This window comes from Mustela putorius, unplaced genomic scaffold, assembly GCF_011764305.1.
Source record: "Mustela putorius furo isolate JIRA1106 unplaced genomic scaffold, ASM1176430v1.1 tig00000460_pilon_pilon_pilon, whole genome shotgun sequence".
NCBI classification, from domain to species: domain Eukaryota; kingdom Metazoa; phylum Chordata; class Mammalia; order Carnivora; family Mustelidae; genus Mustela; species Mustela putorius.
Window position 1 is genome coordinate 10275848 of NW_025421389.1, and position 24447 is coordinate 10300294.

The 24447-nt window shown below is 48.8% G+C and overlaps 1 protein-coding gene across 1 annotated transcript in view; it reads right to left on the reverse strand.

The window, feature by feature from the left end:
• Positions 1-23933, reverse strand: part of ST14 (ST14 transmembrane serine protease matriptase) — a 40719-nt gene extending 16786 nt beyond the window's left edge. The window contains exons 1-4 of the mRNA XM_045080348.1: positions 23574-23933; positions 1539-1698; positions 1089-1216; positions 778-848 (exon numbers count right to left, since the gene is read on the reverse strand). Coding sequence (XP_044936283.1) covers positions 778-848; positions 1089-1216; positions 1539-1698; positions 23574-23654 — 440 coding nt within the window. The 5' untranslated portion in view covers positions 23655-23933. The remainder of the gene's footprint in view (positions 1-777; positions 849-1088; positions 1217-1538; positions 1699-23573) is intronic.
• Positions 23934-24447: the final 514 nt, after the last annotated feature.

The window sequence follows — 24447 nt, forward strand, 5'->3', positions numbered from 1 at the left end:
CTCTCACGTCTGGCACCCGTCCAGCCGTGCTGCGGGGCCGGATCGGGTTTAGGACTTGGGAAAACGGCCCTGGGTCGTGGACTCGGCTCTCCCACTAGCTTGGGCACCCTGAGTAACAAATTCTGGAGTCTGTCTCCTCATCTTGGAGAGGGGGTGATGCCACCTGCCGCACAGCATTCATAAGGATTAAATTAAACTGACAAAATCAAAAGCACTTTTGAGATAAAGTCTATTTTTAAAAAAGCATGTTGGGGGCGCCTGGGTGGCTCAGTGGGTTAAGCCGCTGCCTTCGACTCAGGTCATGATCTCAGGGTCCTGGGGTCGAGTCCCGCATTGGGCTCTCTGCTCAGCAGGGAGCCTGCTTCCCCTCTCTCTCTCTGTCTGCCTCTCTGCCTACTTGTGATCTCTCTCTATCAAATAAATAAATAAAATCTTTAAAAATTAAAAATAAAATTAAATTAAAAAGCGTGTTGAAGGCGGGTGAGCAAGGAAAACATGAAGGCTCGCGGATGCCTTCCAAAGCCCTATTTGGAAAAGGAATGAACGGTCACCACCATTACTGAGCGGCTTCTGTGGCAGACACGCCGTCTCATTCACCCGTATTGTCCTGGCAATGCCCCCGTGGTTACCCCTGCCCGGGAGACAGCCTGACGCAGTGTGTGCTGAGGGAGGAACGGGCCGGGCGCCGTGCTCCCCGAGCCAGACCCCGCAGTCTGTTGGCTACCCCCAACCGCCACCACACAGCACCGACCCCAAAGCCTCCTCCCCAGCACCCACCTGAAGGCAGTCACCGCCGACTCCTTGTGGTAGGGGCCCAGGGATGGCACCCCACTGTATAGCACCTTCAGCTGAGGGAAGGAGAGAAGGCTCACAGCAGGCCAGAGAGAGGCAACAATCCCCGCTCCGTCCCACGCCAAGTCCACCCTGCTCCCTCCCTCCGGGGATCTGGGCCCCCTTCCCTGGTGTCTGGAAGCCTGAGCCACCTGCAATCTGGGAGGAAGGGGAGCCGTGCCCTCCAGGTTGGGTGATGGTGGGGGTGCCAGGGTGGACAGCAGGGACAGGGCTCCCTTCCCAGGGGCCGGACTCACCGCTTCCTTCACCTTGTTGGCCAGGTTTGCAAACTCCGTGGAATTGGAGTTCTCATAGGCATCCAGAAAGTTCTCATTTGTGATCCTCAAGTAGCCATTGAAGACCTTCTGAACTCGCACATTCCGGTCTATAGGAGACCAGAGAAGGAGGGTGGTCAGAGGAAGTGACACCGTCACCCCCACGGTCCTCAAGCTGCCCTCAGCTACCCTCGGGGAGCAAAGGCCAGGAGGGGCCAGGGCACACATGGGCCTCTGGGCCAGCACTTGTCCCTTATGGCCTCAAAGAACCAGGGGAGGCAGAGCCCTGGACCCTTCCCCACAGCCCCCCGCTGCACCCTCCATTTCCTCCCTCCTGTCCACAACCAATGGCCCCCGCCCCTGTCCACTGAGAAGGGAGGTACAGCCACACCCACATCACCCACCCCAGAGCCAAGCCCCGGCTTTACTCACACTGGAAGTGCCACACCAGGAAACAAGCCACGAGAGAAAGCAAGAATAAGCCAACCAGCACGGTCACCAGCACCACCCAACGCTTCGGGCCCCGCTTCTCAACCTTCTTGGTGTTGTTGACTGGCAAGAACTCCACGCCTTCCTCAATGCCATTCATGCTCTGAACAGAGAAAGGCAACGCAGCTCAGACACACTCCCTCACCTCAGCAGCCTCCCCGCCCTGCTCCGGGAAGCATGATTATCCGTCCCAAGGTCCAGCTTGGGGAAAAGGGCAAGGAGAAAGGAGAAGTGGCCTTCTCATCCATGCATCCCCATGTCTGGGCAGCGCCACACAGGTATTGCTTAAGGACTGGTAGTTTAAAGGAAAATCAAACAAAGAGGCTGTCTAAACCCAGTCATGGAGGCTCTCCACTTACATGGAGGCTCCGCACTTACAGTGTGGGGAGAAGAGGCCGAGCCAGGGACCACCACCATGTCAGCTTCTCCAGGCAGCCCCTCCCCCGGGCTGACACAGCCCTGGGGTGTGGTGTAGGGGCCCCTACAGATTCAGTCCCCACCGATCATGGAGGGGGTTGGTGTTTGGAAGCCTGACACCAGGCTTGGTGTCAGGTGTGGGCCAGGAGCCCATGGGCCACACAGAGACTGTACACCCTACCCAGTGGCCTTGCTCTGCCGATGTTTAACCAGCCCAAAGTAAAAAGGCAGTCGACCCTGGCCGCCCTGCCACGCCCCTGTGGAAGCAGCCACTCTGTTTCTCGCCTCAGGTGTCCTGGTCGGGAAACTCAAGGTGATGCAAGGCCAGGTCTCTACTAGAATCACACCCATGCTCACCCTAAGAGCAGGAAAAGCAAAACTTCCCACAAATAGGACGATGGCTTACCTAGGCTCCTCCTGGCCAGGGGCTCCCGAGGAAGACAGGAGTGTGACTGTGGCAGGTGGGTGTCCACAGGCACATGGTGACAGAAAGACAAGCTCTCCAGGCACTCTAACACACACTCTATCTGCCCGAAATCCCGGAGAGGAGCCCTGGCCTTCCAGCTTTAGCTACCTCAGACCCACTCCAAAGGGGTATGTGCTAAAAGCAACAGCCCCATCCCCAAATTCCACAGATGAGGTCATGTTAACAGTTTCCAGATGTGGTTCTGGTGTCCACCTCGGGCTCTCCATGATGTGCTTGAACTGATATTTCTTGATTTGTCACATCATCTGTTAACTTCACCATTCAAAGAGTCTCCCCATTCCTGCCACCCTGGATACTATATTTCTGTTTCATCATTGGTTATTTTTGTGACTTTAATATTGCATACAGAAACACACCCCATAGCTAACTCTACTTTGGTAATCATACTGCAATACACAAACATATCAAATCAACATGTCCTAGACCTTAAATTTACACAATGCTCTATGTCAATTATATCTCAATAAAATAAATTTTTAAAAAGGAAAGAAACACAGCCCAGAGGCAACCACTTAAAATGCTTTTGTGATCTGCTTATTGTGGAATTCATCTCCATATTCCTAAATACCACTATCTCTTGATTCATCTATTTGAAATACAAGCATCTGACTTCCTATTACGATAATGTGAAATTCAATATCCTTCTTTCTCTTTGTCTCGCCCATCCTCCCAATAGTTTTAGGGCTACAGTTTTTGTTTTTGTTTTATATCCATACTCTATATTTTCATTACAGCTGACCCTTGGAGGGTTAGGGGTATCCACCTCCTACACAATCAAAAATCCACATGTAACTTTTGACTCCATCAAAACCACTCACAGCCCACTGTTGACAGGAAGGCTTACTGATTAACACATATTTTGTATGTTATATGTATTACATACTGTACAATAAGGTAAGCTGGAGAAAAATGTTAAGAAAATCTTAAGAGTGCCATACTGTATTTATCAAAAAAAGAAAACCCCACATATAAGTGGGACCACACAATTCAAACCCCTGTTTTTCAGAAGTCAATTATATTAGTCTTTGAAAATATTGTTCACAATTGTTTCCTTCCCAGTACAACGAATTTGTTTCTCCTACTGCAAAATTGATTTACTTGGGTGGGGTTATTTTGAACATATACCCAGGTGTTTCTGTACAATCTAAGAGCTCTGTAATACTCTTCTAATCTTCCACATATAAAGTCTGTCAAATAACCTCCCACTTCATTTTTTCCTGAGCGCTTCCCTCCGACAGCCCTCTGCCCTTTCCTATAGCTAGTGTCTGGAACTTCCTTCAGCCTCACCCTGGGAATTTCCTTCTTCTCCTTCTTGTGTTAAAACCCCTATTTCCTGAATTCCATGTCTTCTTTTTTCTTGGCTTACTTCATTTTGGTGGAATACATACTTCAGTAGCTTCCCAAGAGGGAAAATTTCTGAGACTTTCCATGTTTCTGAGTATTTTAACTCTGTACTCACATTTTCTCATAGTTTAGCTGGGTATAAAACTATAGGTTTCAAATAATTTTCACTTAAAATTTTGAAGGCTCTATTGTTTTGTAGCTTCCAATTTTGCCTTTGAGAAATAACATAAAGTACAATTCATTATTTCTTATTCATAATTTGTTATCCTTCTCTGAAAGCTTTGAGAATGTGCTTTGAATTGGGTCATTAAATTTCACTGTGCTGTGTTCTCTCCACCTGCTCCTTGAATTTGGAAATTTGTATCAGTCTGAGAAACTTTCTTGTACAGGCATACCTTGTTTTATTGTGCTTCGCTTTACTGCACTTCACAGATAATGCACTTTTTACAAATTGAAGTTTTGTGGCACCATGTGTCAAGCAAGTCTAGGAGTGCCACTTTTTCAGCAGCATTTACTCATGCCCAGATTCTGTGCCATGTTTTGCTAATTCTCACAATATTTCAAACTCTTTCATTATTAGATCTGTTATGGTGATCTGTGATCAGTGATTACAACTCTCTGAAAGCTCAGATGATGTTTGACATTTATGAGTAATAAAGTATTTTAAAAATTAAGGCATATACTTTTTTTAGACATAATGAACACTTAATAGACTACAGTATAGTGTAAACATAACTTTTATAAGCACTAGGAAACCAAAAAATTCACTTCACTTGCTTTATTATGACATTTGCTTTATTGCAGTGACCTGGAATTGAACCCACAATATCTCCCAAGGATGCCTGTATTATTTCTTAAATTATGTCTTCCCCTTCATTTTTTCTAGTCTTTCTCCAATTCCCGATAATTGATCCTCTACTTATACTTTCTCTGCTATTGGTTTTTTTCTAAGTAATCTCTACACCCAACACGGGGCTCAAACTCATAACCCCAAGATCAAGAGTCATATGTTCTACCAACTAAGCCAGCCAGGCACCCCCATCTCACTGTTTTTGAACTTTTCCAATGAGTTTTTCTTTTCTGCTGTTAACTTATTTCCAAGGGTTCTTTCTTGTTCTCTGAATTTTCTTCTTTCTTGTTCTCTGAATTTTGAATGCAAAATCTTCTCATCTTTATATTGCTATTGAGTACCTTTTCTCTGTTTCTTACTTTCTTTTTCATGTTGAAGACTTCCCTCAAATGCCTCAGGGTGTTTGGTTGTTCACCCATATTTAGGAATGAGGTCCTAAAGGCAGTTGGGAAGCTCTGTGTGTGTGGTTTGCCACCAGCGGCTTCACTGTAGGCTACAATTAAGTGGCTAACCAGAATTTTTTTTTCACTAGACACTCCCAACTGTTAAGCTCTATCTTTTCTATGGAATGGTTTAATTGTTCCTGAGAATAATTTTCTAATCTCCTGGATAGACCGATTTAAGCCCAGCCATTGGCATTCTGAAACACATGAGAGAATAAGCCCTTGATTATTTTTCACCCCTCACTACAGCCTTCCTCTGTACCTAGTGTCCTCAAATTGATGGAAATCAATTTCCCATCCCTTATGGGGGACTAGTGGGGTAGGGGTATGTTTGTTTGGGATCAAAGTGGGGATCTGGGAATTTCTAACAATGCCCATCCCTAGTTCTCCTCTATCTCATAGCCTGAGCCCAACTCCTGAACCTGGACAGGAGTTTATCAAAGAATACTGTAAGAATATTTCCAAGAGCTAAAGAGAGGCACATATCTTTAAACCCAAAGGGCTCATTGAATAGTAAGAAAGATACATGAAAAAGCATGCTTAACCACACATATCACAATGAAATTTCAGGACACCAAGGATAGAGGAAATCCTTTGCATCTCTCCCTGGTGTTTTTTCCCCCCCTCTCATATTTTACATTTCTTTGTCATTTGGATCTATTCTGGGATTTTTTAAACTTACTCTTGTGAACCTTCTATGGAATTTTAAAATAGCTTCACTGACATATAGTTGACATAAAATAAACTGTACATTTTTAAAGTGTGCAATTTTTGGCATATATATATACAGCCATGAAACCATCACCACAATCAAGATAATAAGCATATCTGTCATCTTCAAAAGTTTCCTCCTGGCCCTTCCCTCTCATTCCTCTCTGATTCCCTTTCCAGTCCCAAAGCAACCACTTAACCTGCTTCCTATCAGCGAAGATTAATTGGCTTTCTTCCAGAACTTTATAAAAATGGAATTATACAGCATGTACTCCTTATTGTCTGGCTTCTTTTACTCAGCACAATATTTTGAGATTCAGCCACGATATTAGGTTTATTATGTTAACAGTGCATTCCTTCGTATTCTTGAGCAGTATCCCACTATATGTACATACAACGATTTGTTTACTTCTTCATCTGTTGATGAACATTTGGGGTGTTTCTAATTTGAGGCTATTCCAAATAAAGCTGCTATAAACATTCCTGTACAAATACTCGTACTGGCACATGCTTTCATTTCTTTTGGATAGATACCTATGAGAGGAAGGGAGCAAGTTTGCATGACAGGTGTATTTTTAACTTTGTAAGAAGCCACCCAACTGTTTCCCAAAGAGACTACATCATTTTACATTCCCATCAGCAGTGTACGAGGACTCCCATTGTCCACATCCTATCCAACATTTGGTATGGTCAATCTTTCTCATTTCAGCCATTCTAATAGATGTATAGTAGCATCTCACTGTGGTCTTATGTTGCTTTTCCCTGATGACTAACGATGTTGAGCATCTTTTCATGTGCTTAAATTGCCATCTGTTTGTCTTCTTTGGAGAAGTGTCTTTTCGAATTTCTTCCCTAGTTTTTTAAAATTGGTTTGCTTAGCTTCACATTACTCAGTTTTGAGAGTTCCTTCCATATATTCTGGATACGAGTCTTTTCACAGATACATAATTTGCAAAGATTCTCCTCCGAGTCTGCAGCTTGTATTTTCATTCTCTTAACAGGGTCTTTTGAAGAAGAGATTTTCATTTTGATGACATTCAATTTGTCAAGGTTTTCTTTTATGGATTGTGATTTTGGTGCTGTAACTAAGAAATCTTTGCCTAATCCAAAACAACAAAGATATTCTCCTATGTTTTATTCCAATATGTTTAGGCTCACATTTGGACCTATAATGCATTCTGAAATAAAAACTTTTTTTATTTTTTTTAAGATTTTATTTATTTATTTGACAGACTGAGATCACAAATAGGCAGAGAGGCAGGCAGAGAGAGAGGGGGAAGCAGGCCCAATGTGGGGCTCGATCCCAGGACCCTGAGATCACAACCCGAGCCAAAGGTAGAGGCTCAATGCACTGAGCCACCCAAGTGCTGGAAATAAAAAATTTTTTATTTGGTGCAAGGTATGGATGAAAGTTACTTTTCTTTCTTTGTTTCTTTCTTTCCTTTTTCATATGGATATCCAATTGTTCCACTATAATTTGTTGCACAGACCATCCTTTGTCTGCTGAGTTGCCTTTGCATCTTTATCAAAAATCAGTTGTCCAAGGGGCATCTGACTGGCTGTTGGTAGAGCATGCAACTTTTGATCTCAGGGTCGTGAGTTCAAGCTCCATGTTGGGGACAGAGCTTACTTAGAAATTTTTTTCTTAGGGGTGCCTAAGAAAAAAGGGTGGCTCAGCGGGTTAAGCCTCGGCTTTCGGCTCAGTTCATGATCTCAGGGTCCTGGGACTGAGCCCCACATAGAGCTTTCTGCTCAGCAGGGAGCCTACTTTCCCGCCCCCAACCCCGCCACCTGCCTCTCTGCTTACTTGTGCTCTCTCTGTCAAATAAGTAAATAAAATCAAAAATTTTTTTCTTAATTATTTTTTAATTTTTTTTAATCAGTTGTCCATATATTTGTGGACAAATATATAGCCTCCATCCTATTCCCTTGATCTCTTTATGTATGTTTAATTGGGTCTAATTCCAGATTCATTCTGTTCAACTGACCTCCTTATGTATGTTTATGCTAACACCATACTGTCTTCATTACTGTAGCTTTGTACATCAAAGAAGCTTTTGAAATACTAAGTGAGTTTGGCCAGCTTACAGGATACAAAATTAATACACAAAAATCAATTGTATTTCTATATATTAACAAGGGCCAATTAGAAATTTAAAAAATTTTTAAATACTATTTACAATAACATCGACAACATGAAATACTTAGGGGGAAAATCTAATAAGAGATATACAAGACCTATAACTAAAAAATACCAAATACTGCTGAGAAAAATTTTAGAAGACTGAATAAATCAAGTAATATCCCATGTTCATGGACTGGAAGACTCAATATATTTGGCTATTCTCCTCAAACTGGTCTAGAGATTCAATATAATCGTGATCAAAATCTCAGCAGGCTTTTTGGAGAAATCGCTGTAGTGCTTATGAAATTCACATGGGAAATGCAAAAGACTCAGAATAAAAAGAACAAAACTTTTTGGACAAGTGTCACCTAATCTTAAGCCTTTTATAAAGGCAATGAATTTTTTTTTTAACTTCAAAAATCATATATTTCACTTCCAAGACTGAAGTTTTATACTTTGATGGTTACTTTTTAGAGCAGTCCTTTCTTATTTTATGACTACATGACCTTCTTGCTCTTTCTTAGGATACTAAATTGATTGATTGATTGATTGATTGATTGATTTACATTAGAATTTTGGCTTTGTCTTTGCCTTTCTCTTTCAGGGTGTAAATTTTCATTAAATGTCCAATGGCCCCTGGTAGTCTAATCATGTTTACAAATGAAAAAGTAGTAAGGCTTTGGGGCGCCTGGGTGGCTCAGTGGGTTAAAGACTCTGCCTTCGGCTCAGGTCATGATCTCAGGGTCCTGGGATGGAGCCCTGCATCAGGCTAGCTGCTCAGCAGGGAGCCTACTCCCTGCCCCCCACCTGCCTCTCTGCCTACATGTGTCTACTCTGTCTGTCAAATAAATAAATAATATTTTTTTAAAAAAGTAGTGTGGCTTTGGCAAGACTCTCTGAATACAGTGTATGTTTACACGTGTCGATAAAATATAACAAAATAATAACTTACGAAGCTAATTTTCCATTTTCAGAGTAATTCACAATATTTTCTTACCAGATCCTCAAACAATCCTGGAATCTCTCATGACTGGCACCATCACCCCCACTCTATCGATACGGCAGGGAGAAATGAAGACAGCTACTTGGCGGCAGACCCAGATTTGATCCTGGTTTTCTACCTCCCAGTGTGACTAGCTTCAGGAACTCAGGATGCAGGTATTGAGGGAAATGGAAAGCAAGCTCCTTGGGAAGAGGAAAGCAGCTGACAGCATGGACAGTGGACCCCAGGGGCCACCCCCAGCGCCGCTGTAGAGCAAAGCTGTCAGCATTGGGACTGGCTCAATGGGAGGGCCTTCGTCACCCATACAGTGTGAATTCTGGGGCTCCACTCAGCCCAGACATGCTGTTTAATCAGTAACTAGACTGCTTCCTTTTATAACCCTACTCTCAGGTCCATTCTTAGGCGTATTAGAGATCATCTTGCCTAACTTAGTCACTTTATTTATAAGGAAACTGAGGCTGACAGAGAAGGAGTGTGACCTGTCCAAAGTCACAAAGGGAGTGAGGTCAGGAAAGCAGCAAAGCCGAGACAAGAGCCATGTCCTTCCCGCCGCACATGGGGTTTCAGACCTGCCCAAGGTCCCTCAGCCTCCAGAGGAGGGGTGGCAGGAAGCTCCCATCCACTAGATCTTAACTGCATACGTAACCAACTCTCCACATGTACCAATCTCTCTGCAGGGCCATAAAACCAACGGAAGACAAAGTATGCCAGTACCTGCTCCTGCCTCTCCTTTCTCTCATAAAAGTAAACACATCAACAGGTGCACACAGAATCTCAGTGCTGGGAAGCCAGGTGCTCACTTATCATGAACAGAGACAGAGGCCACATAACTTTGTGGCCAATTCCCACCGGCCAGCTCAAGTTAAATTATGGCCCGAGTCCCCAGAAACAGGATGGCTCAAGGCCAGCTCAGACAAGAGAGCAAGGAATCACTTGCCAAAGGACAGATGCACATGAAGGGCTCGGAGCACACACATGCTGACAACCTGGAGGGCTGAAGGGGAAGAACCGAGGGACAGGATGCAGGGACAAGATGAGACAACCACCATTTCCATCCAGCTTCCTGGAGGGGACCAGGAGGTACAGTATAGAAATCCAGAGACCGTCCGAAAGAAAATGACTTAGAGAAGGTATCTGATGACACAGGGAAAACTCTTGCCGTCACCTGACTCCCATCAAGTAAAAACTCATCGTAACTGAAATTGAATGTGAAGCCAACAAAACCCAGTGTTCAAGTCAACCAAAACTTCCTCCCACTTTGAAAGGCATCTTCTCCTGGGGTGCCTGTCACCGGCTCCAACTCTCCAGGACCCACCCTCCCATGGGCTCCAGGGACCAGCAAATCCAAAGCCAGAACCTTCCACTGGTAGCTCAGAAGGTGCTCTTCACTGGAGACAAGCAACTGGTAAGTGCGTGCATTTTAAACAGCAAAAATAACACTGACTATCTGAAAATCTACACAAGATTTCGATCAGAGCGGGTGGCAGGAGGCGGGGGGCGGGGGGGTGGCAGTTAACCTTCGTGCTAGATTTTTTTTTTTTTTTTTTTGGATGATTGTTCCTCATTCGGCTACGGTTGGGTGGGACCTGATGGGAAGGCATCAGGTAACTAAACTAAACATCAGGAAACTAAACACTGAAGAAGTCACGCGGAGTCGTGGGATGACATCACACAACAACTGGTCATCTGCTTCTGCTGTTGGAAGATCAGGATCAAGGGGCAGAGGTGATGTCACTGGCTGGAGACACAGATGTTTTGCTCCCACCATAGACAAGGACAAGGGTGGCTGGCTTCATGGGAGGGGTCCCGATCTCACGGTGTCATCATCACCAGCACAGTCATGCAAATGTCCCTCAGACTGTCCAAGCACGAAAGGACAGCCAGAGCCTCTGCAACTGCTTTTCAAGGCACGGAGGTATTCTGTAGCACTAGAAGAAGCTCTCCTTTGCAAGGAGCAAGACAAAGCCAGCGTAACTCCCCAGGGCCACCCCCTGATGCTGGTTCCAGTCCAAGCCTGGACAAAGTCCCTAGAAACACAGCACAGTGCAAAGTCACCTAGGACAACAGAGCAAGGAATGACCTCTGAACACTAGCACCGTAGTGGTCATCCCAGGCGATGCTGAGCACAGACATGCACAGAACTGACCCACTAGATGTGAGTGACCCTGGAGAAAGGCCTCTTTTTTCCAGTTGCTGTTTAGGAAGGAAGGTGGGTCCTTACGTAGCTGGGCTCTCTCCAAACTCAGCCGCTGTGGACAAAGAACACCCAGCCCATGCACAGGCTCCGAGGGCAGAGACTTCCCAGTGACCAGCACAGAGACTTCTGAGGGCAGACTTCCCAGTGACCAGCACAGAGAGGACACTTGATTTGTTCGTCATGGGATGACCAAGGGGACAAATGAGAAGGGAACATTGAAATCCTCCACCCACTCACCACACTGACCCCATCGATCCCACAGAAGGCAGGAGTCTCGAGAAACCCACAAGAGGCTCCCGTTCCCATGATCCTACCACTTAGCATTTTCCAGGCTTGTCAGGTCATGAAAGATCATAAAAGTATAAAATAAAGCAAACACAGTGCTTGCCCAGTATCCAGATTCCCAAGCCACTCTCCCTGGAGCTTCTGATTTCAGGAGGTCAGGGGCAGGGCCCCAGGATCTGGAAGTTTAACAACTCACCCAGGTGAGTCTTAGGAACCTGACAGTTGGAGAAGCGCCACCTGCCAGTTCCCAGAGGCTGCCTGCCGGACTCACCCACTTCCTGTTGCTGTGAGAGGAGCCAGCCAGGTTGGCTTTCGCCCGCCCCATTTTAAACAACCACCTGCACGCAAGGCACCTGCTCTACAGACTGGGCTCTGCCTCTCGCCCAGGGACCCTCCCACAATGGGTCCCACAAGAGGGGATCACCAAAGTCCCCAAGGCTGCCACCAGAGTTCCTCAGAGTAACGCATTCCCAGCCGAGGCCTGGTCAGCAGGTGGGGGACTCCCTAAACCTTTCCGCCTTTTTGGTGCCCAACCTTCTCACCCTTGCCCTTTGACCCCATCCCTGTCCTCAGCCGCCCCACCAGAAGCAGCTGCTGGGAAATGGGTGGGGCTTCGGGGCCCCAAGGAGGATCCAGAATCACCTGTGGATCTGTGACCCCGAGCTGTCTAGAGGAAAGAAAAGCCGACCCACAGCCAACAGTTTCTACTGAAGGAAGTAAATCCTTCAGTAAACTCTGCCCACCTGGTCACAGCAGGAAGGAAAGTCCCCTGGGGCCTGACTCTGCCACCGTGGGCTACACAGAGACTCAGTAGTTCCCACACAGCCGGCATCTGGCTCCCGCAGGTGTCACGCCATGTCCCTTTCCCAGACCCCACCCACACAGCCGAGGACCACATACTCCTGCAGCGAGACCTCACAAGGGAACAGAAAACAGACAGAGGGCAGGACCACCAGATCCAAATCCCTTCCTTCCTTTTTGAAGGCTTGGGTTGGTCATCACCTGGATGAGGGGTCATACCTGAGAACCCTGAGCTACTGGGGCCAATCTTTCTCACTGGGCCTCAGTTTTCCCCTCTAAAAAGTGGGTTAATAACCCCTTACAGTCTCTAAGTAGAGGTGTTGTAAAACATAATTAGCTGATTTCTGCTAATGACAGAGGCCTCCCTACAACTGCCCTCTGATGCTCATTTCTCCACCCACAGTCGGTCCACCTGCCTAAAGTGACCAAGGCGCATTCCTCCCCCTGGTCTGGTCAAACAGCCAGAGTTCAAGTTCAAACATTATAATGAATGTAATGGTTGTTTTGGTGCAAAACAACCAGGCAGCCTCAAAGGTAGCCCATGTCCCCTGCCCTCTTGTCACTCGCCCCTGACCAAAAATTACCAGTAAGGCCTCGTTCTCCCGTCTGGGCTCCCATCCTTCCCGTCCTCTCCTCCTTCTGAAGAAGGTAGGGACTGGCCTTGGGGGGAGAAGAGAGCCTTCCTAGGGACCTCTGCACCCGCTCACAGCCCAGAGGCGACTCACCTAGCAAGCCCATCAAGTCTGCCATCTACTTACATTCTAGGCCTCCATCTACACGTCAAGTTTCCAGTCATTTCCGAAACATTTCTTAAAACATTAAAATCCGTTGGGGCACCTGGGTGGCTCAGTGGGTTAAAGCCTCTGCCTTCGGCTCAGGTCATGATCCCAGGATCCTGGGATCGAGCTCCGCATCAGGCTCTCTGCTCAGTGGGAGCCTGCTTCCCCCTCTCTCTCTGCCTGCCTCTCCGCCTATTTGTGATCTCTGACAAATAAATAAATAAAATCTTAAAAAAAAAAAAAATCCGTTCCAGGGGCGCCTTGGTGGCTCAGTCTGTGGAGTAGCTGCCTCTTGATTTCGGCTCAGGTCAGATCTTGGGGGTGGGGGGGCCTGGGAGCCCCATGTCTGGCTCTGTACTCAGCAGGGAGTCTGCTTGGAGATTCTCTTTCCCTCTCCCTCTGCCCGTTCCTCCCCCACTCAAGTAAAGAAGTCTTTTTAGAAATCCATTTTGAATGCAATTTTTTGCAGAACCTCAAAATAATAAAATAATAAATACCTTGGCTCAAGTGGCCTCAGGATCCAGAGGGTGTCCAGAATATTTCTTGAATCACTGCCCTCAAGGACAGTGACAGGCTTCCAAACCACAGAGGTAGACGGCACCTAACCCAAGGCCTTCCTGGATGGCCACAGGAAAGGGGCTAAAGCCCACGGAAGCCCTGGGGAATGCCCTGACGGTTGCCAGGGCACCCACCCCCATCGTCCTCATGCCTCACAGCTCCCAGAGAGGGGGAGAGGCCACCACAAACATAGTCGTGATTTCTGTGCATCTTTGTGCCACGCTAGGCATCTTAAGTACAGATAATCCCTAATTCCTACAAATAGGTTTCATTTCCAGATGAGGAAATGTGTAAAGGAGGGTTACATCAAAAACCCAGATAGCTAAAAAGTGGCAGGGCGGAATTCCAGATTCCAAGGGATGGACAGCCTGCTGCTTCTCAGCGGGGTCAGCTGTCACCTCGTCTCCCGCAGCGTGCAGACAAGCACACCAAAGTGTAGAGAGGAACAGTCTTAAAGAACTCTCTGCAAAACTCTTCCTACAACAAAACCGGTTTTGGGGGCCCAAGTAGTGAGACAGCTTGCCCAACACTGTCTATGCATTTCCACCCCTTCAACACTGGTCTGGGGTGCTGACTTTCCCCACCTCTGACCTTGGCCCCAGCCAGGAGGCCCCCACACCTGTAAGGAGCTGGGAAGCTGTTCCCATCCTGCCCACTCAGAATGGCTCTGCTCTCCTCATCACCTACCAAATCCACCTGCCCTTGAAAACATGACCCAAGGCTCCGCGCCTGCAGGAAACCTGCATGGACCACCTTCACCCACGTACTTTCTCTTGGAACCCCACCTCCCTTATGACCTGTACCATCCACTTGGCATCAGCGATACCCCAGTGCCATGCTAAGACCAGGCAGTCCTAGGGGGTCAGGTTACCCCTGTTTCTTTTTCATACTGCTTCTCTCCTCAACCCCCTTTAGGACCTTGCCCAGAGGGAGCACTTGATTGGTTAGTTGGTTGATTGATTGAGGGACCTCATTTTCCATAGCCACACTTGGGGAGCTTACGGGGGCAAGGTGAGACTCTCTGGGGAACCAGGGCTCAGGAGAGTTTCCAGTCTCATATCCCCAAGGTACCTTCATCTACCTGGAAGGGGAGAGAATGGTCAGTCCACCCCCCAGGGTTCTGTTGACAGCCTCCTAAGCTCTCTAGTGTCAGCCCTGGCCTGGCCACCTGCTTTGGGCAGGCCCACCTAAGTGTGGACTCTCCCAGCCTCTTCCTCTCCTAGCTTTCAATTACGTGTTCCCCACAGGACACAACCTCTTTTGTAATTCAACCTTAGAATTCCATCTCTGCTTCCAGATCAGGTGGGAAAGAATGCCACCAGCAGCCCCTGCCCTACCCCCGGGCTCCTCCTCCTCCTGTCTGCCTGGTCCTCCTCCTTAATCTCCTGCGATCCCTCTCCCCTCCTGCACCCAGTCCCCAGATTCAGGGAGCACATGCATCTGCCCAGAGCAGCCCAAACAGAGATTACACCTGAAAAGAAACAAGAGAGTCATGAGGGGAGGGCAGCGCCATGCAACTCTTTTCATTCTTTCGTCAACTTCTCACTGAACCCGCCTTCCTTCCCTTCCGATTTCACAAGCTGATGTTTTTTGTTACTTGTTTTTTTTTTTTTTTTTTTTTTTACTTCATTTTTTTATTGGGAGAACTAGGTTTAGGTGCAGTTATATGAAATAGTTCAAGGAGCGATCCCTTGTACACTCTGCCCAGTTTCCTCCAACGGTAACGTTTTGTAAAATTGTATCATAATACCACAAGCCGAAATAACCCACTGAGGCAGCCTTCTCATTCTACTCAGACTCACTGGCGTGTGTGTGTTCAGTTCCTTGTAACTTATGGCCGGGGGAGGGTGGTCCTCCAGCCGCCACCCTTCCGTAGCCACGCCCCCCGTCTCCCTGCCCCCTCCCTGCTCAACTAGCCTCTTATTCTAATGTAGTCCTTGCAAAAAAATGTCATAGAAATGAATCATCCAGGATAAAATCTTTTGAGATTGCTGGCTTCTTCTGCTCAGCAAAATTCCTGGAGAATCCTTTGAGTCATCGCAGACACCGGGAGCGTGTTCTTTTTACTGCTGAGTAGTATTTCACGCAGGCACCACGGTCTGTGCAACAGCTTTTCCGCTAACCCTTTTTAACAGCTGCCTCGGACACCCATGGATCTCCAGAAGATAGGGAAAGCCCCAGCCACCCGCTTCCTGGAACTGACTAGATTCCCAAAGCCACGTCAGTCAGGCACGTTTAGAGAGCAATAAACAGAAGGGTCAGTGTGAGTGAGAGGCTTGGAGAAGCAAGTAAGCAGGGCCCTGAGGGAAAGGCATCTGGAGGCCCAAGTCCACAGTCGGGGGCCAGAATCCCGGTGGTGCAAGCAGAAGGGCAGGAAAGTGAAAACCTAGAAATGTGTCCTTGGAATCACATTCCTAGAGCTGAGACAGGCTGTAGACACCACGTCATCTCCTGTGCTCCAAGGGCCATACCTTCCAGAGTTGGGGGAGGGGATAGTATTTTCCTTTCCTGCCAATCTTAGGAAGCTCTCTGGTCACACCAGCGTGATCAGCGTCACAATAACCCCGCACATTAGCACTGCCATAGTGCCAGCCCTTGACTCCAGACGCAGTCCTACTCCGAGTCTGCTCCTGATCTGGCTAAACACGTTCCCCTCAATGATTCAAACGATGTGTTTTCTGGCCATCTGCAACCTCCCAGGTAGCAATATTCCCGTGAAGACACAGTGTCCAGATTTCAACAGCATAATGCAAACAGGGACGGGCATGGTCTGCACAGCAGTCATTTGTCAATTACCTCCCTTATCCCGATGGCTCGATTTCCATTAATTGTCCAATAATACATTCAATTAACACAAATACTAAAAATAAATAATAATAAAAGATAATATAGCCACTTGATGAAAGCTTATGCACAAATCAAAAATGGATTTTCAAAGGGTAGGTAATACCATGAAAAAAAACTCTAAGATACAATGTTTTGTGCTTTTTAAGATTTTTTTTAAAATTTATTTATTTCTTTAACAGAGAGAGCACAAGTACGGGAGCAGCAGGCAGAGGGGGAGGTAGAAGGAGGCTCTCTGCTGAGCAGAGAGCCGGATGTGGGACTCGAACCCAGGACCTGGGATCATGACCTGAGTCAAAAGCAGACACTTAACCAACTGAGCCATCCAGGCATCCTCTAAGATACAGGGTTAAAATGCCGGGGGAGGGGGGAGTCAAAAAACATATAGATACTTCCCATTCCTCTAAAGTCAACTCTGGTGTCTCCTCTGAGAGGCTCCCAAGGAGGGCCCTTCCTCCTCTGTTTTAGTCAGATGACTTCTCAAGGGTTCGCTAGAACCCCAAACACCCCTCAGTCCCAGTCTCTCACCATCTCAAGGTCAACCACCTGCTCTTTAAGGATGGTAGAAATGGGCTGTCTTGTTCCACAGTCCCAGCATGGGTCAACACAAGTAATAAATGACCCAGGGGTATCTGAGTGGCTCAGTCGGTTAAGCATCTACCTTTCCACTCAGGTCATGATCTCAGGGTCCTGACCCAGCATCAGGCCCCCTGCTTGTCCCTCTCCCTCTGCCCCTCCCCCTGCTCATGCTGGGGCTTTCCCTCTCTCTCTCACTCGCTCTCAAATAAATAAATAAACAAGTAAAATCTTAAAAAAAAAAAAAAAGAAAAAGACTGTGGGAACAATATAAGCCAAACTATTTATAGGGGTTATAAAACCAAGGAGAAAGAATTTCAGAGGTCTTTGCTTTCTAGTTTGCATATTTCTACGTCGATTGATACAAACAAACAAAAAAACAAAAAAAACCTTCCTAACTTTTGTATTCAGAAAAAGAAGCACCTTTTTTCTTTTTGAGAAATGCATAGGCAATACCAAATTATTAAAATGTCTTTCTAGGGCTCTTTCTCCCACTTCTCAATTCTTTTTATTTATCTGAGTTATCCAACTTGTCTCTAAATATGTATATCTTAGTCTTCTTAATAATAATTTTAAAGGGTGTAACCAAATACAAATGTGGGGAAGGAGGAATTTCCTTTACATTTTAGGGAGCCACGGAACATGTCTGGCTTTTAGTGAGCTTGCCGTTGACTCAATATATTGGCTCTCCCATGGCGCCCTGCTTGTTTCTCCCCCATCTCCTCACATCCCAGTCGTGGGAGGGAGGTGGTTTCTGTTTCCAGTGTTAAGGTGGCGCATGGCATTTACTCTGAACGAAGATGGACACAATTCCCGACACCCCACCATACAGGCTGTCCAGGTCCTTCTGACTCAGAATTAAGTCATCTGAGGTATTGGCCTTTCCCTCCCAGGAGGCTGTCATCTACAAAGCTGATAAGCAAATGCTCCAAGACTTCACCAGAATTGTTAGTAAACAATGGGGCGCCTGGGTGGCTCAGTAGGTTAGGTGACTGCCTTCAGCTTGGGTCACGATCCTGGGGTCCTGGGATCAAGCCCCGACATCGGGTTCCCTGCTCAGCAACGGGCCTGCTTCTCCCTTTCCCTCTGCTGTTCCCTCTGCTTGTGCTCTCTCTCTCGGTCAAATAAATTTAAAAATGATAAAAGAATTGCTAGGAACAAGAAATGGCCCAGAACCCAGGAACAAGGCAAGAGCAGCCCCCAGGTATGGCACAGAGTGACGCTATCCATGAAAGGACCCTCTTGGGCAAAGACCAAATCTACCAGACCTCACTGTCTTCCAGCCCCCCACCCGCCACCATGCTAAGCTGATAGAAGGCTTGTACAGCAGTTCCCCAGGACACAAACTGTCTCCACAGCAAGGAACTGGGTAAAACATACACATATGGTAAGGCAGGTAAGAGTAAATCGTAAACAACCTGATGTGTTGGCTTGGGTAGGTGAATTTTTGCGTTCTTCCTTTTAAAACTGCCTTTATAATTGTAATCATGTGTATAATAAATAAGGCTACACTTTGTTCAAAGCCTTGTTGAAATCACATCTCCTGCCAGTCTCCTGGTCCACCAGATGAGTAACCTCATCAAAAGCGGAAACCAGACGAGTCTGGTGTGAGAGGTTTTTGTGGACTTGTGTTGGCGCCTGGTGCTTACCACTCTCTGTTTAATGACGTGTTCCAAAATTTTGCTGGGGATATGCATCAATCGCCATCACCTTTGGAATACAACTGTATAATAGCTTTGCGGTTAAGATCTAAGCTTTGAAGTCACACAGATCTAGGTCTGAACCCTGGTATACCTCTAATTGCCTTTGGGCCATTATGCAAACCTTGTGAGCCTCAGTAGTCTCATCTGTAAACTGGGCTTTTTTTCCTTTAGAGTTGTTGTTGAGGAGAGAGAGAGATAATGAACGTTGAGTGATGGGTAGAAATGGTTGTAATCCTATTCCGCTCTACCTTTTCACTAACATCACCAAGTCAGAGAAACAAAGGATCTGAGATTTTGACCAGTTCACCAACTGTCCCAAGGATTCTAAGGATTCTGTTGCTAAGCCTGGACAAACTACGCAAATTCAGAAAATATGAGATTCCAAACCAGAAATTTTAGTAGACCTGCTTCTGGAAAAGTTCTTAACAAAGAAAAAGGGCCAATTATTGTCTGAGAACAAACCCCAAGCACCTTCTCACCACGGCCAGCCTGGGTGAGGGTTCTGAGGGAAGCCCAGAAGTTCCCGTTCCCATCCACGAACTGGCCATGATAATTATGGTAAGCACCCAGCATCTCAGAAACGTCCTGAGAAGAGAAATCCAGTTTCTACCCAAATCAAGCTCATTCTTAGCCTCAGTAATCCATCCAGTCCTGAGCCCATGGTCTGACACTCCAGCAGGCCAAGGAGAACACAGCAGAGCTAGACTGCCTGGCTTCAGATTCCAATCCCACTACTGTTTCACTTTGTGACCTCAGGCAAGTTACTTAGCCTCTCTGTGCTCCACTTTCCTCACCTATGAAGGGGTGATAATAATACTAAGAGGTATAATACATGGTCTATGCTCACCAAATGCTAGCAATGATCTGAACACTCCAGCAGTATATGTACAATGTCAGAAGCAACATCTTCAGGCCTTGGGCTGAGGGGCTGGGTCACACTCTCTTCTTCTAAGAACAGACTTTCTCTCTTAGGAGAGACATGAGCCAACAGTCTGGGTAGGACCAGAGGCCAGAGAAGGAACTGACACCAGGGAACTCCAGCACCACAGTGGCCACCAGCCATGGCCACCGGCCATGGCCACAGCCACAGTGCAGGCAGCCATCCCCCCTGGGGCCACAGCATGAGAGGTCCAAGTGGGGAGGGGGGCTGTGATGATGGGGCACTACCACCAACAAGCCAGCTCTGGAAGACCCCCACCACCCCCACTGTGGACTGTCCCATGGATTTAGATGCCCTGGGCTTCTGACTTGGGCAGCTACCGAGCTAGGGTTGTCTTCTCTGCCTCAGTTTTCCCATCTCCTAAATGAGGCCATGAAGGTCCAGGTCTTCCCAGGACTGGAGGCCCCCCCGGAGAAGGCAGCCTCCCTGTTCATTCACAGCACCCAGGAGACGAGTCCCCACCTAAAGAACCATCCTGGTTTCCCACTGCCCACCCTCTCTACTCTCCCCTCACCCCCTGCATACCTCTTCTCAGCACAAGGGCCTCTGAGAGAGCCCGGCAAGAAGGAAGTTGTTTTAAAGTCTGGGCGGGGTGGGGAGGGGGCAGCGGGAGGAAGAAGGGAAGAAGGAGTCAGTTGCCTTGGTCTTGGGCTCACATTTCCTTCCTGTAGAAGGATCTTTCCCATAGAAGCTACATAAAGGGTGCTCTCGTTTCCCACAGCTCCTCAGAGAGAGTCCCTGTGTTCAGCAGGGCAGGCCGGCCCTTCTGGGAGGCCAGTGCCCCAGTGCCAGCCGGGGTTCCAGGCCTCTGCACAGGCCTCCTACCGATACAACGCACCTTCCTGTTGGTCTCCAGGCCTTTTCCAACTCAGAAATCCAACCCGTGTGATGTGTGTACCACGCTGCAACTTACAAAGGGCTGTGATGTAAAGTATCCCTATTAATTCTTGCAGCAAATCTATAACACACATGTCATCCCCATTTTATAGTCATAGAAACTGAGGCTTCGACATTAGGTAACATCTCCGAGATCTCCTGCCAGGAAAGTGGAGGCAGCAGGTCTTGGTTCCATCATGTCGGACAGTCCCGCCACCACATCACAGATGGCGCCATGCCCCAGTTCCCCTACCCTGAGCCTTTGAACCTGGGTTAGATGCCTCCTAAGTATCTCCTGCACTCTGCCCAGGCTTCTCCGGACTCTAGTGCTTACCATACATACAGAACTTAATTTCCTGTATTCCACACTATACTGATGTCCCCTGCAAGCAGGGGCTCTCTGACCGGGGTCTTTCTCGTGTTATTGTCCAGAACCTGGCACGTGCTCAGTCAGTGGGTATCTAATAAATATTTGTTACATGGATGAGTGAATGTGTGACCAGTTCACAAAGAGACGACTCTCTGAATAGCCAGAGCTGTAGAGCCTAGCCCCCACACCTGATTTCCCAGTTCGGGTCTCCATGTGCCTAGTGGATACTGAGTCCCACCCAGGCCACTCCTGATCTGAGAAGGCACCAATGGACGTCTAAGCACTTTTATAGCTCTAGCAAAGATTCAACACTGGGCACTCAGTGAGGCAGGCTTCCCAGTTCTGGTCATAATAATTGGCATCTTTACACTAGCTATCATGGAGGGAGGGTTCACACAATCCCCAGACACAATGCATACGTCAGTAGGGCCTTGGGGACAGTAGGGAACACTGTGGTGGCCACTTCCTGCTTGATGGGAACAGCTTGGGGTGGGGCGAGGCTCACCGTCATCAGCCTAGGGAAGGATGCAGCCAAATATGAGAACCTCCAGAGACTTTCTCCATCCATGCAGGAATGGAAGTAGCCAGAAATTGGCAGTCAAAAGCAATAGTCCCCCTGAGGGGCTCAGCACGACCCCTCCAGGCTCTGCTGACACACAGAGCAAAACCAGGGACAGCAGCTGCACCTCCTGGTCAGGGAGGTCAAGGCCAAGTCTACAGACCCTGACCGCAAACACTGTAAGGTGATCCCAGGAATGAGATTTTAGTCGGCTACTTTCTTCAGGATACGCTGCATCATATCTAATTTTTACACCCGTCTCTCAGCACGACTCTCAGGATTGTGATTTCCTTAAGGGAAGCAATTGTATCTTATTTGTTTTTGAGAACCCTCCCTGGGAGGGTTCCTGGCCTGGGATTAGGTAGAGTTGGTTCAATGGAGCCTGGCAGGAGAAATGACAGAGTGATCTCTGTGAAGGAAAATTGCAGAACCAGAAATGGAGGGGAAAACCCAATGGAAGAGAGAACGCGTGAGCTCACAGAAGATGAAAAAACCAGCAGGGGCCTAGGGGGAAAATAAGCAAGGGCTTGCAGGTGATGAGAGAAAGCTGGCTGTTGTGGCTCCAGGGGGAGCATGGAGATGAGCCCCAGGCCTGGCCCCTGGTCTGGAGGGCATGTGGGTAGCACAGACAAGACTATGGAATCCCAGAAGGGGAAGTGGCGGGCGGGAGGGGGGGGGATTCTGAAAAAAAAAAAAAAAATCCTGAAATAGCAAATACCAAACAGTACGCCCTCTGCTGAGGAGGCAGGAGGCTCGAGGCTCGAACCCCAGGAGGGGATTATCAGGGATTCATAAACATGGCAGTTACAGAAGTGAAAATAAAAGGCATACATGGGGTCGAACTGGCCTCAGGCAGGGAGGCTCAGCAGGAACCCAGTCCCAAGCCTCTGGGCTGGCTGCCCTGTCCGTGCTTCCTTCCACACAGGAAGTGAAATGTGGAGAAAACAAGAGTAACCCAGCCTTGATGGTTATTTGGGGTCCGGCTAATCACAGCAGCCCCAGGATCTGGCCTTCTGCAAACTCCCCCAGTCACCAGCCACTTGGAGAAAAAGAATTGATTTCAGAGAGCTACAAACTGTGGCCTGACGTAGAGCAACGGCCACAATGTGCGCCAGCAGATGTTTCTGGACCAGGACAGGAGAGAAAGTGAGAGCTGGTGGTGCAGAGCCCCCCATCATTTGCAGAGGGGAAAGCTCCCTGCAAAGGGAGCCCTGCCTCTGAGCGCCCGTTAAGTGTCTGCTGTGAGCCAGAGTTCGCTGGCATTTTGGGAAACCAGGGTCCCAGTTAGACGGAGGTAGAGTCCTAGTTGCTAGTCCCGCCTGGGTGCCGCCACCTGTGTGTCCTTCAATAAAGGAACAACCTATGCCCAAGTCTTCGCACTAAGGTTTAACATCCTTGAGATCTTTCAAGAGGTCTTTCATTGTTTTGTCTAACAGGAGCTGCGAACTTTGGGATCTTCCAAAAGGCTCAAGATACATGGTCTCACATCCCTTCCCAGAGAATCACCTTCCCAAAGGGCTCCATTCCCTCTTCGAAGCCCAGGGAAGCCCAACCCTGAAATCGTTAGAACTTTAGCACCACCTTAGCTCTGGTCTCCCAGTCGCCCTCGACAGAGGTCGCAAAATGCCTTTTGACCGGGAAGGAAAAAAGCAAACTCCCGCGGAGGCTCTGGCTCCAAAGCCCCCGAAACCTCCCTTCCTCACCCCAAATCACCGTGCCTCCACCCCTGGTTCTTTCCAGATGTGCGGTAAGAGCACGGAGTTAATGGAGGAACTGAGACGGAGCCCTTTTGTCAGGTCAGGGAAAGGACGGGGGAGAGATTCGGCGTCTCCAAGGACCTGTGGGCTGCGCCTCCACCGTGGCCGGCTGGCGCGGGGCAGGGCTGGTACCAAAGGTCCGCCAGGCACCCGCGGAACAGGAAATTCCACCTGCCGGGCCGGCCAGCGCCGGGGCCACAAATGGGCAATGGAGCGGTTCCCTTTGCCAAGACAAAGCGCCGCGCTACAGCGCCCGGGGCCCTATGCGCCCGCGCGCAGCGCCCAGCTCCGGGCCACTTGGGGTGGCTTCCCGGGCCCCGACGACGCGCGCAAAGCCCGCGCCCCTCTCCCACCTCAGGCCTCGAGCTGTACTTGAGTCCCGCGCGGAGGTCCTTGGAGCCCCCTCCGCCCTTGCGGGCGCGATTGCTCTTCATGGTCCCGGTGGCCGGTCGCGAGTCTCAGAGGCGTGGTCCCCGCGGGCGGCTGGCTCCCATCGTCGTCGGGGCGCGGGGGACACGAAGGGCGCGGGGCGCCCGAGGGCGCACGGGGCTCACCGGGGCGAGGGTCGCGCGGGCTTGCGCGGGGGTCGCAGAGCGCGCGGGGGAGCAGGGGGCGCCGGGGGCGCGGAGCGTGCGGAGTTCCGGTCGCAGTCCGGCGTGCGGGCCGCCGGCGGTCGCTCTCGCCCTCACTCTTCCTGTCCCGGGCAGGTAGTTTCAGGGTGTGGCTTCCCCGGGCCCGCCCCGCCGCCCGGCTGCCCGGCCGCCTCTCCGGCTCACCCCTCCCAGGCCTGCCGCCCCCTCGCCTGCTCCCGCCCAGCGCAGAGCCCCGCGCCGCCTCCTCCCCTCGGGGAGAAGGGAAAGAGCAGGCCATGGCCCGGAAGGTGAGTAAAACTCAGCGACCAGCGTGGTGGTGGCCATTAGCATGAACTGTGCCCCGCCCATGTGGGTCCAAGGTGAGTACCGAGGAGCAACGAGAGTGAATCCACCGCTCTCCTCCTCTCCTAGAGATGACACTTTGCGCCGGGAGACAAGCCTTCTGTCCACCTCCCTGATGCCAGCCATGGTTTCTCTCGCTCTCTCTGGCATCTCTGTGCAGTCTCTACCTTGCTCTATGACTAGGTCTCAATTATAACCCCCCAAACCTAAACAAAAACCAGAACTGCTCCTTGACCCAGCCTCCCCCTCCAGCCACGACCCTCCTTCCCGGTGCCGTGGCCATGGCCGTTGC